At 37.8% G+C, this 17,054-nt stretch overlaps 1 protein-coding gene across 2 annotated transcripts in view; it reads right to left on the bottom strand.

Moving 5' to 3' along the window:
• The window catches only part of LOC124373207 (protein jagged-1b), a 161,059-nt gene that overhangs the window by 50,738 nt on the left and 93,267 nt on the right, over positions 1–17,054 (bottom strand). For both annotated transcript variants that reach the window (XM_046831609.1, XM_046831613.1), the window contains exon 3: positions 16,509–16,563. In XM_046831609.1, the coding sequence (XP_046687565.1) occupies positions 16,509–16,563 (55 nt within the window). The remainder of the gene's footprint in view (positions 1–16,508; positions 16,564–17,054) is intronic.

The following is a 17,054-nucleotide window of genomic DNA, read 5'->3' as shown; positions in this document are numbered from 1 at the left end:
TAAAATTAGTATTTCTTTTCGATGCTTGATTGATGTAGCCCTCTCTACTGCCACGCGAGCGGAGCCGCGGGTTTAGGCTAGTGAGTAATAAATACGTGGGAATAAACTGTATCTTGGCCGGTTAAATCATTCAAGTTATAGCAATGTTTCGCTGTACCAGCTAATTCCTTACAACTGGAAATACTATAACGGGTGTAACGGAACAATAAATACGTGGGAATAAACTGTATCTTGGCCGGTTAAATCGTACAAGTTATAGCAATGTTTCGCTGTACCAGCTAATTCCTTACAACTGGAAATACTATAACGGGTGTAACGGAACAATAAATACGTGGGAATAAACTGTATCTTGGCCGGTTAAATCATTCAAGTTATAGCAATGTTTCGCTGTACCAGCTAATTCCTTACAGCTGGAAATACTATAACGGGTGTAACGGAACAATAAATACGTGGGAATAAACAGTATCTTGGCCGGTTAAATCGTACAAGTTATAGCAATGTTTCGCTGTACCAGCTAATTCCTTACAACTGGAAATACTATAACGGGTGTAACGGAACAATAAATACGTGGGAATAAACTAACTGTATCTTGGCCGGTTAAATCATTCAAGTTATAGCAATGTTTCGCTGTACCAGGTAATTCCTTACAGCTAGAAATACTATAACGTGTGTAACGGAACAATAATACGTAGGATAAACTGTATCTTGGCCGGTTAAATCGTACAAGTTATAGCAATGGTTCGCTGTACCAGCTAATTCCTTACAACTGGAAATACTATAACGGGTGTAACGGAACAATAAATACATGGGGAAAAAACTGGATCTTGGACGATTAATTAATGCAAACTATGACAATATCTAGCTTGTACCTGCTAATTCCTTACAACTGGAAATACTATAATGGGTGTAACGGAACAATAAATACGTGGGGAAAAACTGGATCTTGGACGATTAATTAATACAAACCATGGCAATATCTAGCTTGTACCTGCTAATTACTTACAATGGGCGTAATAGAAAAATTAATACGTGGAGAAAACGAATAAGGCGAAAACTAGCAATAAAACAAATAACATATTACTGAACCATATCTGAAAATCTAATCAGTTTTTGTCCAATAACAAAACCGTCTTTGTTCCCAGCAGTCGATAGAGAATAATGAAGTACATTAATGATTGTAATATTAATGTAACCTTTAAACTAACCTCCTACACCACGTCACAGATGCGTGCATCTATTGCACCATTGCTAGGGAAACTAGTGAACCTACCCACGCCAACATTAACACCTACTGCATCCTGGAAATCAATGGCCACTTTGGAAAACTGCCACAGACACGTTCAGGAATATTAGGTGAAACTCAAGTGCCGAATCCCAATTAGACTGAAAATATTGATAGCCATGGCGGGACATATTGGGATTTGTTAGTATATTACCTTTCGTGAGTAGTGATGACTTTCAGGGAAGCGTTCAGCGTACAAAGCAGCTGCTGCAGTCAAATTTGACAATTTGGCCTCATTATTTTGGATTCAAATCAAATAAACTGTTTTTATACAACCGCAGTCAGCAGTTAGGTCCTGTCTTACACTTAACAGATTTTTTTAATTCCTCTAACGCAACTTATGAAATTTTACTAAACTCTACAGTAGTAGGCCTACTACTTATTTCTTAATGGTGCTTTTGAAGAGTGCAACACCTGATAAGTGATCATACGTATTGTTTTTAAATAAAAAGTTGAAACTTCACATCACTTAAATTCTGTAGTTACTAAACAAGAAGTTCAACTTAGACGTTACAGTTTTTGATTTCATGCATTTCAGGCGCATCAGTCAGACCAACAAATTACGGTTTCGAACTTCCCTTAAAATGAATAAAGTTGCAGAACAGACTTTCATGGTATCGGCCAAAATGGAGACGTGCAAATGGTGAAGACGGCAAATTGTATAAGGATAATAACAAATCAGTATGAATGACTTGACATCGGGCCCGGCTCGGGTGGTGTGCTGATGCACGATGTCGCCTGCCGCCACCCAAGTAGACAGTCGGTGATCCCAACTTCTCATGCAATAAAAGTAGAACGAGCGAACGTAGGCACGAACAGAAAACACGTTTGGTGCCCGCCACTGCCCTCTTATCTTTACGTTCGGATGCTTTTACTGATGTTTTATTTCACGACATCTAATTTGGAGTAATTCAATGGAGCCGGTCTGGAGAACCCATTATTATAAGCGGGTTGTGAGCCGGTAATGCCCCTCTACACGGTGTATGTAGGCTACCGGCCGGTCTCTGGGCTCGGTAGGGCCGGACGTTAAATTACATAGATTAATACAAACTGATATGAAAGGGTTTAGATTTTCCTAGGTGATAAGACATACTTGTATTATTAGCCGTGATCCGAGTTTTAGGTTGATCACAGCAAGTTTTCTGAGATAAAAATTATTTAATCACTTTGTTGTATATTGTATAACGGATTATATATTATATGAAGAATTACAAAATTAAAGTATTAAATGTTATGTAAAACTGCATAAAATAAAGATTAGAATTGGGATATGGTAATTTAAGCAGCAATAAGTTATAATTGTTATATCATTATGCACTAAACAATTTGAAAATGTTTACATACCATTCCTACAATTATAACAATTAAATGTCTAGATGAGTTACCAATTGGAAACAATAACGTATTTTGGAAAATGTATCTAAGAAACCTCACTCGACATTGCTTAGTTATGTTGCGTCACTGGCCAGAGGTGGGGTTATTATAGAAAATATACAAAGCTGGTGTTGGATCGCGATTTTAAGTCAAAGATTGTAATTCATCGCCACAAAGTTAAGTTTTTTTTATGGAGACTTTAGATTTGTCACTATTTTTATTTACTTTTATTTATAACCCTTTCTGTGGGCATCTTGCGACAGTTACATATTATATTAAAATCCCTTAATTATGTTGCATTAACATTTGAACTCCGGGGAGATGTGAAAGCCATAACTTTTAACTCACAAAGTGGAAAATTAGATAAAAAAGAGTTTCCATTACATTTTTTATTTATTTTATATGCTGTACAGGGAAAACCAATTTGTAATCCTTCAGTTCTGATTACTAACGTTACTCTTTGATTGGTAATGGTTTGTTGGGAGTTTTTTTTTATATTTTGGAACTTCTTGGAAGACGCAAACAATTCTGAACGATGTTGGTCTCGTTTCTTCAATTCCACTTGTATGCGAAGTGAGGTAGCGATCTCATGATGCGACGCTGATGATGCTCTGCTATCAGAAGATGCTCTGCCGGAATGAAAGGGTAACGGTCGACCAGAAGTCGAATGTTGGTGCCAACAAGAGACGATTAAGCAGAGTGAATAGCCTCACGTCGTGTCGGCAGCGGCAGACATTAGTTCTGCGGCAAACGAGGCGTGAGTCCCGTCTTGACGACGGCAGCAGCGGGCAGCAACAGCAGCGCAGTTGAAACCACCACGTAGTGTTATTGTCTGCCGCGGAGTGTTTAAGAGGTAATAGTCGAAAGTGCTCCACATCTTAAGTTACGACGCATAAACAGCTCTGAAGAGGAGAAAGTGCACTCCATGGCTAAGCACGTATGGGGGAATAATTGAACTGTGTTGGCCACATAGATAATTTTGACGTTATGTTTTCGTACATCAAAAAAACACGTAAAACTTCCGTACTATTTAAAACTTTCTAAAAGTATCATGCACGAAAGAAAGTTTTCGTCGATTACGGACAAATTAAAATACGTAAAGTGGCTCATGATAAATACAAAAACAAATTATGTTTACTAATCTTACCGAAATTGTATCTATATGTTTTTATTTATTTCTAACAACCAATGCGATATCGGTTGTACTTTTTAAACGTATAATGTAAACTAATAAATATTTCTTTAACTATGAATTAGAACTGTTTAACTTTCATAATTTGAACCACGAGCAAATACTGACTTTATGCATCAGTAATACGAAGAAACTTGTTAAAATCACAGAAAGAGAATGCCATCTTTCCAGACCATTAAAAGAATGAAAATATAACTTCCCTTTGCGGTTCTATTACAATTAATTAAACAATGTAAGAATCTCATAACATACGCTGAACCTAGTGAGTTAAAATTTGTTTACTTGTATTATACTTTTTTTAGATACAATTAAAAATTAGAATACAATTTAGAAGGTTGTTTCTGGTGCTAATATTATATTGAAACGCTCTTCTCAATTGGTATTCAAATACCGATCGCTCGTTCTAAGGAGTAAACACTAGCACTTGCTTGTAACAAAACATCTGGAATCTTAGACAATACGTTTACATCAGGAACATTTTATAGAATATTGAAAAACCACGTTGGTGTTTGTTGTTTTTAAATGAGAGGATTTCCGATACTGTTTTGGAATTTAACGAATTTTGTTGTATAAGAATGCAGGAAAAGCTTGTTTACAAAAGCCAACACATAACCGATTTGGAAATTTCATTGCCATATTGGTAAGAATATACAAGTTTTAGAGAAATGCCAAATTGATCTACAAAGACAGTGACTATCAAGTTATTCCTGTCCGGAATTTCAGAGTATAACAAAGTCTGCAAATTATTAATATAAAGAAACATATTTAGTGGCTTAAGGTGGAACACTGCGGTACTCCTATTTCGAAAATCCGATGTTTAATCTTCTTAGATAGTTATGAAAAATTGTTAAATATATACCAACGTAGCAAGCCATTACCACCCCCTTACCCACTGTTCCCTTACTTATTATACTTACTTAGGAGGATATCATTAATTACCATATAAAAAACTTCATAAATGAAACATAATAGTTCATGACAATTGATTGTACAACAATATACGGAATATCAATCACTGGTTTATATGTGTCATTAAATAAAAAAGAAATGAAGAAACAAAATTAATTACTCTTTAAAATAGTTATAGCTATCATATAATTCTGAAATAAATGTATTGAAATATACAATGTATAAATAACGACATTTAGTCAATCATAATGTCACACACGTAAATTACCAAGATGCAAGTATTTACTTAGAAGATCCTTCAAACTAGAACGAAATTAAATACAAATCATATTTAATACATGCAAGCAAATTGAATCTGTCGTTGAACAAGGCAGGCAGGTTTATTAAGATAAAGATACGCAGGAATAACAAGGGTCGAGTCGTACAAATGACCTGAGTGATGGCAACCGTCCACCTAAAGACGGGAGGGGTTTATTGCAAGAGTGCCGTAATTATTCAACAGAATTCAGGCTGCGTCATACATTAGAGGATGTATATAAACGTGTACCGACAGAACTAACAAGTGGAGCCGTGATTGATGCGGCGGTGGTGCGGCGGTCACTTGTAGACCGCTAATTATGGAACCAGTGCGACCGGCATAGGATAGCATCTGCATACATGTATTTACGGCAGTGTCAGCCTTCAGCCTTGACGACTGATCCTAAGTCCTGTTGTACACCCCTTCACGTTCGCTGCTCTTACTCAATCGTTCTTCAGATGTTATGGTTTATCAGTTTACCCTTTAACGTTCTGAATTCACGTCTGATCTTCGTCCCTGTTGTACACCCCTTCACGTTCGCTGCTCTTACTCAATCGTTCTTCAGATGTTATGGTTTATCAGTTTACCCTTTAACGTTCTGAATTCACGTCTGATCTTCGTCCCTGTTGTACACCCCTTCACGTTCGCTGCTCTTACTCAATCGTTCTTCAGATGTTATGGTTTATCAGTTTACCCTTTAACGTTCTGAATTCACGTCTGATCTTCGTCCCTGTTGTACACCCCTTCACGTTCGCTGCTCTTACTCAATCGTTCTTCAGATGTTATGGTTTATCAGTTTACCCTTTAACGTTCTGAATTCACGTCTGATCTTCGTCCCTGTTGTACACCCCTTCACGTTCGCTGCTCTTACTCAATCGTTCTTCAGATGTTATGGTTTATCAGTTTACCCTTTAACGTTCTGAATTCACGTCTGATCTTCGTCCCTGTTGTACACCCCTTCACGTTCGCTGCTCTTACTCAATCGTTCTTCAGATGTTATGGTTTATCAGTTTACCCTTTAACGTTCTGAATTCACGTCTGATCTTCGTCCCTGTTGTACACCCCTTCACGTTCGCTGCTCTTACTCAATCGTTCTTTCAGATGTTATGGTTTATCAGTTTACCCTTTAACGTTCTGAATTCACGTCTGATCTTCGTCCCTGTTGTACACCCCTTCACGTTCGCTGCTCTTACTCAATCGTTTTTCAGATGTTATGGTTTATCAGTTTACCCTTTAACGTTCTGAATTCACGTCTGATCTTCGTCCCTGTTGTACACCCCTTCACGTTCGCTGCTCTTACTCAATCGTTCTTCAGATGTTATGGTTTATCAGTTTACCCTTTAACGTTCTGAATTCACGTTTGATCTTCGTCCCTGTTGTACACCCCTTCACGTTCGCTGCTCTTACTCAATCGTTCTTCAGATGTTATGGTTTATCAGTTTACCCTTTAACGTTCTGAATTCACGTTTGATCTTCGTCCCTGTTGTACACCCCTTCACGTTCGCTGCTCTTACTCAATCGTTCTTCAGATGTTATGGTTTATCAGTTTACCCTTTAACGTTCTGAATTCACGTTTGATCTTCGTCCCTGTTGTACACCCCTTCACGTTCGCTGCTCTTACTCAATCGTTTTTCAGATGTTATGGTTTATCAGTTTACCCTTTAACGTTCTGAATTCACGTCTGATCTTCGTCCCTGTTGTACACCCCTTCACGTTCGCTGCTCTTACTCAATCGTTCTTCAGATGTTATGGTTTATCAGTTTACCCTTTAACGTTCTGAATTCACGTCTGATCTTCGTCCCTGTTGTACACCCCTTCACGTTCGCTGCTCTTACTCAATCGTTCTTCAGATGTTATGGTTTATCAGTTTACCCTTTAACGTTCTGAATTCACGTCTGATCTTCGTCCCTGCTGTATACAACTTCACGTTCACTGCTCTTACTCAATCGTTCTTCAGATGTTATGGTTTACCAGTTTATCCTTTAACGTTCAGTAATCACGTCTTATCTTCGGTTCTATTGTTCATCCCTTCACGTTCATTGCTTTCACTCAATCGTTCTTCAGATGCAATTGTTTATCAGTTTATCCTTTAACGTATGCTCTTCGTCATGCTATACAATCCTTAACGTTCACTGTTCATATTCAGTAGCTCTTCAGATGTTATTGTTCCTTCAGCGTCCAATCTTCACGGTAGGTAATATGTCCCACTGTACACATCATCAGGCAACAAGAAATGTGTTCACACAATCCTTAGAGGGCACCATTTAAGCCAATGAGACAAGATGTAGTAGTTTGAAATATTTTTATCATTTCAAAAAATAGTGACTTTGTCCTTAAATACCTTAATATTTGTCAGTATATTCTATTTGTATAGCTGTATTATTTACTACATAGTGCCTGAATAATGGGTATTCATAAGATTGTAGCAAATTCAGCTACTATTGTAGCAAATTCAGCTACTATTGTAGCAAATTCAGCTACTATTGTAGCAAATTCAGCTACTATTGTAGCAAAGTCAGCTACTATTGTAGCAAAAGTTTTCAAACAGTCTATATGCTTAGTACAGAGACGTTATAAAGTAACCGTTAACATCTTTACAACGGATGTAACTACATTTCTCTATAAATTGTTATATATGACATTTTAGGAAGATGTAAATAAGTCAATACAATGTTTTTATGCATCTTCACATTTTTAGTAATCACATTACAACATATATTATATTAACATGGATTACATTGTGGAGAAAGGTTACAATCAAATCTCGAAAATGTTTACATTACTATTTGGAGTGAATATGTGTTGATGAGTTATTAATACTTTTGAATTGTGATTTTAAACCTTGTTACTGGGAGAATCGACCAAGTAGATCAGCCAACAAGAGTTGAGAACCAAACCTATATGTTATAAATATTTCGTTCCCCGACAACCAGCCAACGATACGAACATATAATTGACGTAATAACGTATTTAATAAGATACTAAAACTATGATAAATGTGTGTCATTTCTCTTATATCGAATATATAAATTATTCAGTTACGTTGGGGCTATTGAAAATGTAGATAATTTATAAAAACAATAACATTTTGAACCAGCCTGCGCTTTATAGAGGGAGTTTCAACGAACTGAAGGAGGTTTCAGACGGGCTACGGAAAGTGGAGTAGAGAGTAGGGGAGTGCAAGGATCAGGATGTGGTCTGACCGGCCAATAACCCAGGTAGAAGGAAACTGGTGACATTTCGCCCGGTGACGATCGAAGGTGATGACAGATAGACAGGTGATGTGTCTTACATGAGGGACGGCACCACTGCGCCGACTCGGAGACGGCGCATGCGCCAGGCGCTACAACAGCTCGCCTTGTTCCGCCATTCCAGTCTTCAATCCTACTCATATTGATGCCTAAAGTTTACATTAAATAAAGCATAAGCTATAACAGTGCTTAAATAATAAAATAGTCTTCGGAAACCTAACAACAAAAATACAAGCTATGTATTAATGTTTTACTTTAAGTTAATTTTAAAGACAATTCGTGAGACAATCAGTTTAGTAAAGTTACTGTTTCCTACTGCATATTTCATTCCTACCGACTTACAAGACTTTTGCAATCCAAGGGGTCGTACCATACCGGAAATACGAGATGGATATTACTGCTCTTATCATTAGTTCCAGCAAACTTATGAATGAGTCAGCAAAAAGGAAATAAAACCATTCAGCCTTTAACGGGAACAATACGCCTACCATTTATTTTTAAGAGTACACCCTACCTCGTGTCGTGTAACAGGTAACGACATTCACAATAATTGACTCAGTGTTGCTCATATAGAAATTTGCTTCATGCAACATTTCAAGTCTTAAGGTCATTTCGTTTTTTGAGATATTGCGCGGACAGACATACAAGTTTAGCAGCCTCTCGTGTGATTTGACATTTTTGCCGTTTTCTGATTTTTATATGCAAGTGTGTGCTAAAATCTATATAATTTAATTTCTAATACTGATTCGTGGAATATACGTTACCTAGTCCAAATATTAACGCATAACAGTACATGTTGGATTAAAAAAATGCTAATAAAATATAACTAATTATGAAAAACATGATACAAATCAATCGAAAGTACGATCAATAGAGAGAAGATTTAAAGACTCTTGACATGCAAACCAATGTCGTATATACAGTCCTGTATGGATGAGGATCGCGTAATAAATGCCCCAGAGCAAAAAAAATCTACTTTAAACTGAAATATTTAATATGTATGTATGTAAGTGTATTGACCAGAGTACAAAACTTTGTGTCATTTTCATTCTTGTAGACAAAGATTTTATTTACTGATGCAAGCAAGTGATAGTTTATCATTTGAAACGGTTTATTATGCGATACATTTTCCTAAATAAAGAAAAATATAATGGCTTAAAGTAAAGTAAAGATGTCTTATTTTAGCAGGCGAAGTTAGGGCTAAGAAGCCCTCTCTACTCACGTGTGCTTACAGTCACTTTAATTGCTTCAAAGACAAGAATTTTTAAGATCATCAAATATAATCCATAAAAAGTGAAAACCCGCATTATATTTCTTACAAGAAGGAGAGAAACCTGGAAATCATTTTAATAAAGTGATCAAACTATTAAGGTTAAGATACGATTAAACGTGTAGCGCCAGGAAATAAAATATTACATGCTCGGATTAAATTATATAATGTACTTCAACATAAATTGGATAATAGTTCATAAGTTTTATTACACCAGTAAAGGAGTTTAATTAATAGAGTGATAAACTGACAGCCTCATTAAAGTTAGACCATAAACACCAACCAGGATCTTCTTACGACGTAATAACTCAATGATAATAAACACACACAACATAAAAGGTTGGAGGAAATAATCTTGAATTTAATTAGAGTAAGAAGTAATTGTGTCGTAAATACAATTTACTTTCATTAATGCCGACCCAGTAAATTAGACCACGTAAGTAATCTCTGTTCAGGTTAATGTCATTAGGAAATCCGCTGAAGATATGTCGCTATCAGAATGTTCTGTTATTCGTCGCAATTTATTTGATGTTTAATTAATGTTGTAATAAGATGGCGGCTCATTAATCATCCGGTGGTCATCAGTCATCGTGCATTAGAAAACAAACATGTGGCGGCCTCGGTCGGGCAAATGTCAGTAAATGGGATGGAACACCGTGTGGTGATGAGAGACCCCCCGGGCACTGCAAGTCCAGTAGTTGTTGCTCTTTCTCTGCTGGTGTTGAATCTTCTCTCTAACCCTCTAACATTAGCAATCATTCTAAGCTAACAAATGTGATGGAACATAACGTGATGTGGAGAGACACCCTGGATATTGAAAATCCAGTAGCTGTTGCTGATTCCTTTCTGGTATTGTTGGATGTTCTCTCTAAATCTCCATATTTAATACTTATATCGAGGTAACAGTTCTCAGGGAATAGATGTGAAGAATAAAGACCTCCTGGATACCGAAAATCCAGTAGTTGCTGCTCATTTTTTCCTGCTGTTATTGAATGTTCTCTTTAAAGTCAGGATCTATCCTGAGGTAACATATGTCGAATGTTATAGATGATGACAGATCGCTGAGAACTATAATTCCACTAAGATTATTTATAAAATTGAACATTCTCAATTATTTGCTGATATGTAAGTAGTTTTGTTTGACAGAAAGTACTGTTGCTGCCACCAAGAGTCGCTTCTCACCACTTGCTATCAGTTACGACCGGGCCAGAGATCCCCTAGACACCGGCACCGATGCCGGTCTGTGGCTCAGATCCTCCCACACTGACGGCCCGTCGCTCGCAACTCCCGGTTTCGTGCAGAGCGTGTTGTTTAAATTGCACTCGCTGGCTCCATCTCCTCTAATTAACCGGCTTTCAGGAAATTCCTGAGCGGCCGCCCTCTAACGATCCCATTAAAATACATAACCACCGGAGGAATATTCACGGTCGGTGATTTAGCCGATGCGACATTTCGATTTCGGTGTTCGCGCCGGATTTATAGCAGAAGCCAGCGCGCGAGATGCCAATTAGGCCAGTTCCGGTGCGACCGCGGCTCGGCGGTGGCCCGGCTCGCCACTTCGCACCGCGGCTATCGAAGAATGTCGTCCGCGTAAATCTGCAAAGCATTACTCGTTAAAATCTCTGACATTTCGAGAAGGTTCTTGTCCTTGGGTCCTGTAAATCATTGTTTATTGAGGTAACCGCCGACGACTCATTAGAGGGAGAGGGCGTACACCGACACCGGCACCGGGAAGATGACGTCACAGTCTCTAGAGCTACAACATTGTAACAAGAGTGGCTTGGGAGGACGCCAAAGTCTCCGCTTTGTACAACTCGCTGCTGATTTATAACTGGATGTGGTCGCGGCAATTTTTGTTGCTTCTGGAGTAAATGTTTGCATAAAAGGCCACATTTCTCGCTCAAACAAGCACTCCCACATTTGAGTGTAATGCGAATAAAAGATAATAATCTGGCGTAACGTTCGGCTTTCTACTCAGTTGACGAATTCATGGTCACTCGCTGGAATGATTGAAGAGGTTTGGGTACTCGTGTTTGCTTATTTAAAACTTGCTCATTAAAAGTTATTTTAAACTTAATTTTAAAATGTTTACTACTTATTTTGAAACACACTCAATGTATGACTTTTACTTTACAATATTGCATTGTCTTCGGAAATATGTAATTATAATTATAATTTATAATTATCATTAATAGACTAAGAAAATGTAAACACATTACGTTTAGTAATTCTATATAAAAATCTGTCTTCAATTTGTCTTTACACTCTGCATCGTATCTCTAATAACATGAGTGTGATAAATTGTATTTCCTTCTCAGGGATTAGAATTCACTCACTCCATGTCAAACATCCTTCTTATTATCTACACATGGAATTCAAACAATCGGATAGTCATATGATTTCGTAATTTAATAAGTCCACTATCAGACATTATAGTTACATATAATTATAATAGTTCAAGATTAGATAACGTGTTAAAAACGGTTTGGTTCAGTAACTTCTGTTGTGTACGCCTCTATTCTGCGAAATACCTTGTATTTGTGGCTCTGTTAACATAGAGGAAATGAATGTATAAATATGCTAAGCATATCCAGTCATTTGCTGATCCGATTTCTGTCTGTCTGTATGCATGGTAACTATCAAACGAGTTGACCTACAGGGTTAAAATTTGGTGTGAAATTTTACCTTTACTATCAACTATGATAACAAAATCAGATTTCTGTTTTTCTGACCCGTATGTCCGTCTGTAACTTTTGAACGGGTTAACTTGTAGGGTTTAAATTTGGTGTTTAATTACACCTCTATTACCTGTATGTAGAAATTAGAAAAGGTAAACATCGCTTCTCTAGGAGTCGCAATCCGGTCCAGGACGTTGTCCGCTGTGGGGTGGCGAGGTCTCCCACGCTAACCCTAAGTCTAGCATGTTTTTAACCCTTTACTCGTAAGTAGTCACAAAACATCAGAACACGGTATTTACAAAACCAAGTCTATGTTATGTTTGAAGAAGATGATCGGAAACGTTGTATCGAAATGCTTCACATTGTTGTCGACACTGAGACTGTGCTCCTCTGCCGAAGAGGGAAAGTGGGTGAACTGATGTCGGTACTGAGCCGCGGTAACACGCCAATGTAGCGTGTGTGACGCTCGTGCACGGCTACCCTCCATGCATTATGTATGTAAAGCGACTGTTATTTGCATGTACTCATTAATTGTAAGGTGTATGTAGTTTACACGGTGCGGTACCTGGGTTGGCAAGCACCGACGCGCAGCGCAGCCTCCGGGTAGCGCCTACCTTACAGCCGCTACTAACTGAGGTAAATTGACCGGCTAAACCGTCCCCGTGCTCTGTATTGTTACAATTACGATGTAAGTCATTATTAAAAACGTAATTTTTCTTAATTTTTCATTTAAAAACTACTGCGTCTAGTTTCTTATTAAGTGACTTTAACGCACGGTTAAACGGAAGTTTCCAAAGTGCTATAAAATATTAGTTTTATCATTTATGATTACAAAATAAAAGCTACACGCGGCACTATTGAATTTGTGAATTACAATAATAAAAGTAGATACATGTATTCAAATGTTCATGTAAATTAAAATGAATAACGTAAAACGGTGAGGTTAGATTGATTATTCTTTTTAAATTGTGTACACTTCGTCTTAAGAGTACAACATAGTTTAAGCTTACAGTTTAATTTTAAATTTGTTTTCTGTACATTATTTAATTAATTATTAATAATTTGTAAAGGAAAATGTAAATGATCTCTATTAGTTATAATCTTGCAACTTTACCCTATGGGTTTGACACTAGGCCCTATACTTGTACTTCGTTTATAACTTTTGTCTGTGTTTATCAGTAGATCCAGATATATAAACAATACTATAATTATCTTAATGTTAGAATTCAAAAGTGGCAGACTACTTTATAAACACATAATTTTAAATAGTTGTTGAGGTAGCATTTGTCTTTGACTATTTGCTTTGTCTTTGTCAATTACAGACGTCAGTAATTGATCACCACTATGGTGTAAAACGTACTTTAGTAGATATTTATATCTATAAACCCGTAGACAGCAGCGTTTCTCTTATTTGACATTACTGATACTAAAGTTCGGTATTTGTGCCTTGATCTAAAGCACACATCCACAAAATATTATCAGAGTGTTTGTAAACACTCTGTATAACATTAAAAGACACGATTATAATCGTATCTATTTTTGAGAGAACTAGTAATGACATTATGCAGTAGCAGCTTTCATTGTATGACTGAAGACGTTCCTTCCTAACGTAATGGACAATTTACACATATTCAGATACACCTTCATGCATTCCAGAGTCTACGTAAACAACACATTAGCAACGGAGTACTCAAATAGGAGATTTTAATACTTTTTATGATCGTACGACTGTTCGAGGGAAGAAAAACAATTATGATGGAGAAATTATCTTACCGGCAGAAATTATGGTACCGGCCGACGCTGGGAAACGCTACGACCGTAAATCCTGCAAACATCTGTCAGGATATGCAGTTGACAGTTGACAGTTGTATGTGTTGAGAGAGATTTGTAGCGAGTTCAGGAGACTCCGGGTGGAGGGAGAGAACTACAGAGGAAGTCCTTCGGATCCTGTGATAACGACAACTCTGCATCTGAACTGGTCCTTTGGCTGAAGGGGAAGGGTTCGAGATTTAATAACGTTGTTATCAAGTCGTACAATGCTACATGTCACTTCATTTGGAACAAAATTAACCGCCGAATTGAACGACCTATAATATTACGGTAAACTGACTAGAAAGAGGTCCAAGACCGTTTAAGTAAATTGACTGCAAGTAAAGCTAAATGTACAACATTCGGTCGCTACATTCGCCCACAACACATAAAATTTCGCAGCCACAATTGAAGGTTGCCAATTATCGGAGTTGTGCACGTCTTAGTTAATCTGGTAGAAACAAAAACCCTCACCCACGGGGTCTCCTTTATTAAACATTCTAGGGCTAAACTACGCATTGTCTATAATTAAATTGTAAATGTCCGTAGCACAATATGGTGCAAGAATCTAATTAGTCGAGCTCTATAAGTCATGGTCAATTTGGTAGCGTCTACGGAGCCCCTGTTATAGGAACGTTCTAAGGCTAGACTAGGTACATCACTGATCCTCAAGCCGCGGCAGCCGTCGTTAAAATGTAAATGTCCGCAGCACAGTATAGTGCAAGCATCTAATTGGTCGAGCTCTATACGTCTTGGTCAGTTTGGCAGACGCGCTGGACGTAACGGTTCCGCGGACGGCATTTGAATATGTCCCGAAATGAGAACCGAATGCCTGGTTCGCTTGTAAAGTGGCTGTTTATGCAAATGGCTCGACTATTAGAGCATTATGCGCATATTACACGTTCTCGTGGGTGGCTGGTTGTGTCTACCATTGTTGTGGACACCTCAGGTCCCAGGGAGCTTTCACCGCGCGATCAGGTGTTGGCGATAGCGCCTGGTTCTGTGATAACAGTGACTTGTGGTCGCGTGAACGTTATCTCCTCGCCGCGCCGCGCCACGCCACGCTGTACTGCGCCGGTTTACATGCCGATCCCATCGGTTTAAATCTTGTCTCGACGATTTGTTTAGCCGCACACTATCGTGATGCAGGGAACTAATGACTTGTTTTGTTCTGTTCTGTTACAGACAGTCGTTGCTAGTTTGAATGGAACCGGACGCTATTGAAAACTAAATAGTACCATTTAAATTGTAGTATTAATCGTGCCACTTAATTGAAATTGTGCATTAATGAAGTATTACTAAGAAACACTCAAAGTTTTAATAGGTCTACTTAACAGCTGACAGATCATTTCTATTTTGAAATCCAATACCAATACCAACATTTAAACCAAAAAATTGTAAGGGACTTTTTTAATCAATATAATTGCACGTAGACCGCAATTTTTACAATTTGTTATTAACTTTAATAATTAATTGAGACTTTTTAATTGTATTAACTTTCCTCTGTCGACTTGAGAGTTGACACGAAAGAGACTGAAAGAGAGATGAGAGGAACGCGGGACAGTGAGATTATTGTCGTGTTAACTAAATGTATGACCACCATTAGTCATACTGGCGGCAAGGTGGGTCCTCGCGGGCGGCCTCGGCTCGGACGGGCGGCCGGCAGATGGAGACGCTACACTCCGAGGCCGGACCAGAGGTGTGAGGTCGCGCCACAATTAACCCGTGGACACAGGTGATTAATAGGTACTGTGATGTTGGCCAATCACAAGCCAGGTGAGCTTATAATTGCGATTGATTTATCAGCGACAATCGCCGCTCCTCGAGACGTAATGAGCTGCTGTGACCATCTTGTGAAGCGGGCTGGCACTTAAACACAGTTAAGTAATTGTAGGCCAATCTGCGGTTATTCTTTTTAGGTAAAAATTTAAATTGCAACAATAGGAGAAATTTTGTAAATATAGTAAAAAAATGTGATGTAATTAATATTTTTGTTTTTATTTAATGTGAAAATAACGAACAATGTACTTCAAGCATACTTATTGCTTTGCTAGGTATAATTTAATGAACACGTTCTAGTTCAAACAAACTAACGTTTCGAGGAATTACTAAGTGATAAAAGACAACATGAATAATTTTCAGGTTAATGACTGAACAGTTTAATGAACCATAATCAGTTTACATTTAGTTTACAAAATTATTGAGTAAAATACACTCTATAAGCGTATTACGATTACTACATTTTTTAACTACGTAATTGAAAGAGTAGTAAAATAGCCTTCTGGCTGAGATTGAAGTTACATCATAGATCAGTAGATAACGTAAGTGCTATATGAATAACAGACTTTATAAGTTGAAAAGGGCTAACGCTGTATGTGGTAGCATGCGCTGATTGACCCTAAGAGAGTGGTTATCTAGAGAAACGATAGAGGTAGATAAACTTACCAGGTATACTGTAGTTGTTGTGGTCGAAGGCCTGGAGGATGAGCGTGAAGGATCTCTGAAACAAACAAACAGATCAGTAACAGGTGGGTGATAATAGATAGCGGCAGGGCAGAGGCGCACGCTAAACACCCTCACTCCGCGCTCGCTTCGCTCGTGCCGGCACTCGTGGCCGCCCTGGGCCAGCATTCATCATGCCTCCCTCACTTCAACACTTCATTGAGATTCACTATCGCTACTACCTCAACGATCCCCACACATTTTCCCGCCAGTTTCTATTTTAAATCAATTCGATGTTCCAATTCGTTCGATTAATGTATAAATTCGTAATACATTTACCACCGAAATAACGCTGAGATCTTACACATTTAAATTATACAGTTGTAATTTAGAAATATAAGTAGTAAGTATGTGTAATACAGTATCTTGTGTTTAATGCATAATCCACGTTTTATTACAAAACATGCATTATAAAACAATTGAACATCAATTAAACATCATTAAAGAAACTTGTCTTATTATTGAATATGATAATGGTAGACAGACCAG

The sequence above is a fragment of the Homalodisca vitripennis genome, chromosome 1, assembly GCF_021130785.1.
Source record: "Homalodisca vitripennis isolate AUS2020 chromosome 1, UT_GWSS_2.1, whole genome shotgun sequence".
In the NCBI taxonomy this organism is placed as follows: domain Eukaryota; kingdom Metazoa; phylum Arthropoda; class Insecta; order Hemiptera; family Cicadellidae; genus Homalodisca; species Homalodisca vitripennis.
This window is presented reverse-complemented; position numbering and strand designations above follow the sequence as displayed.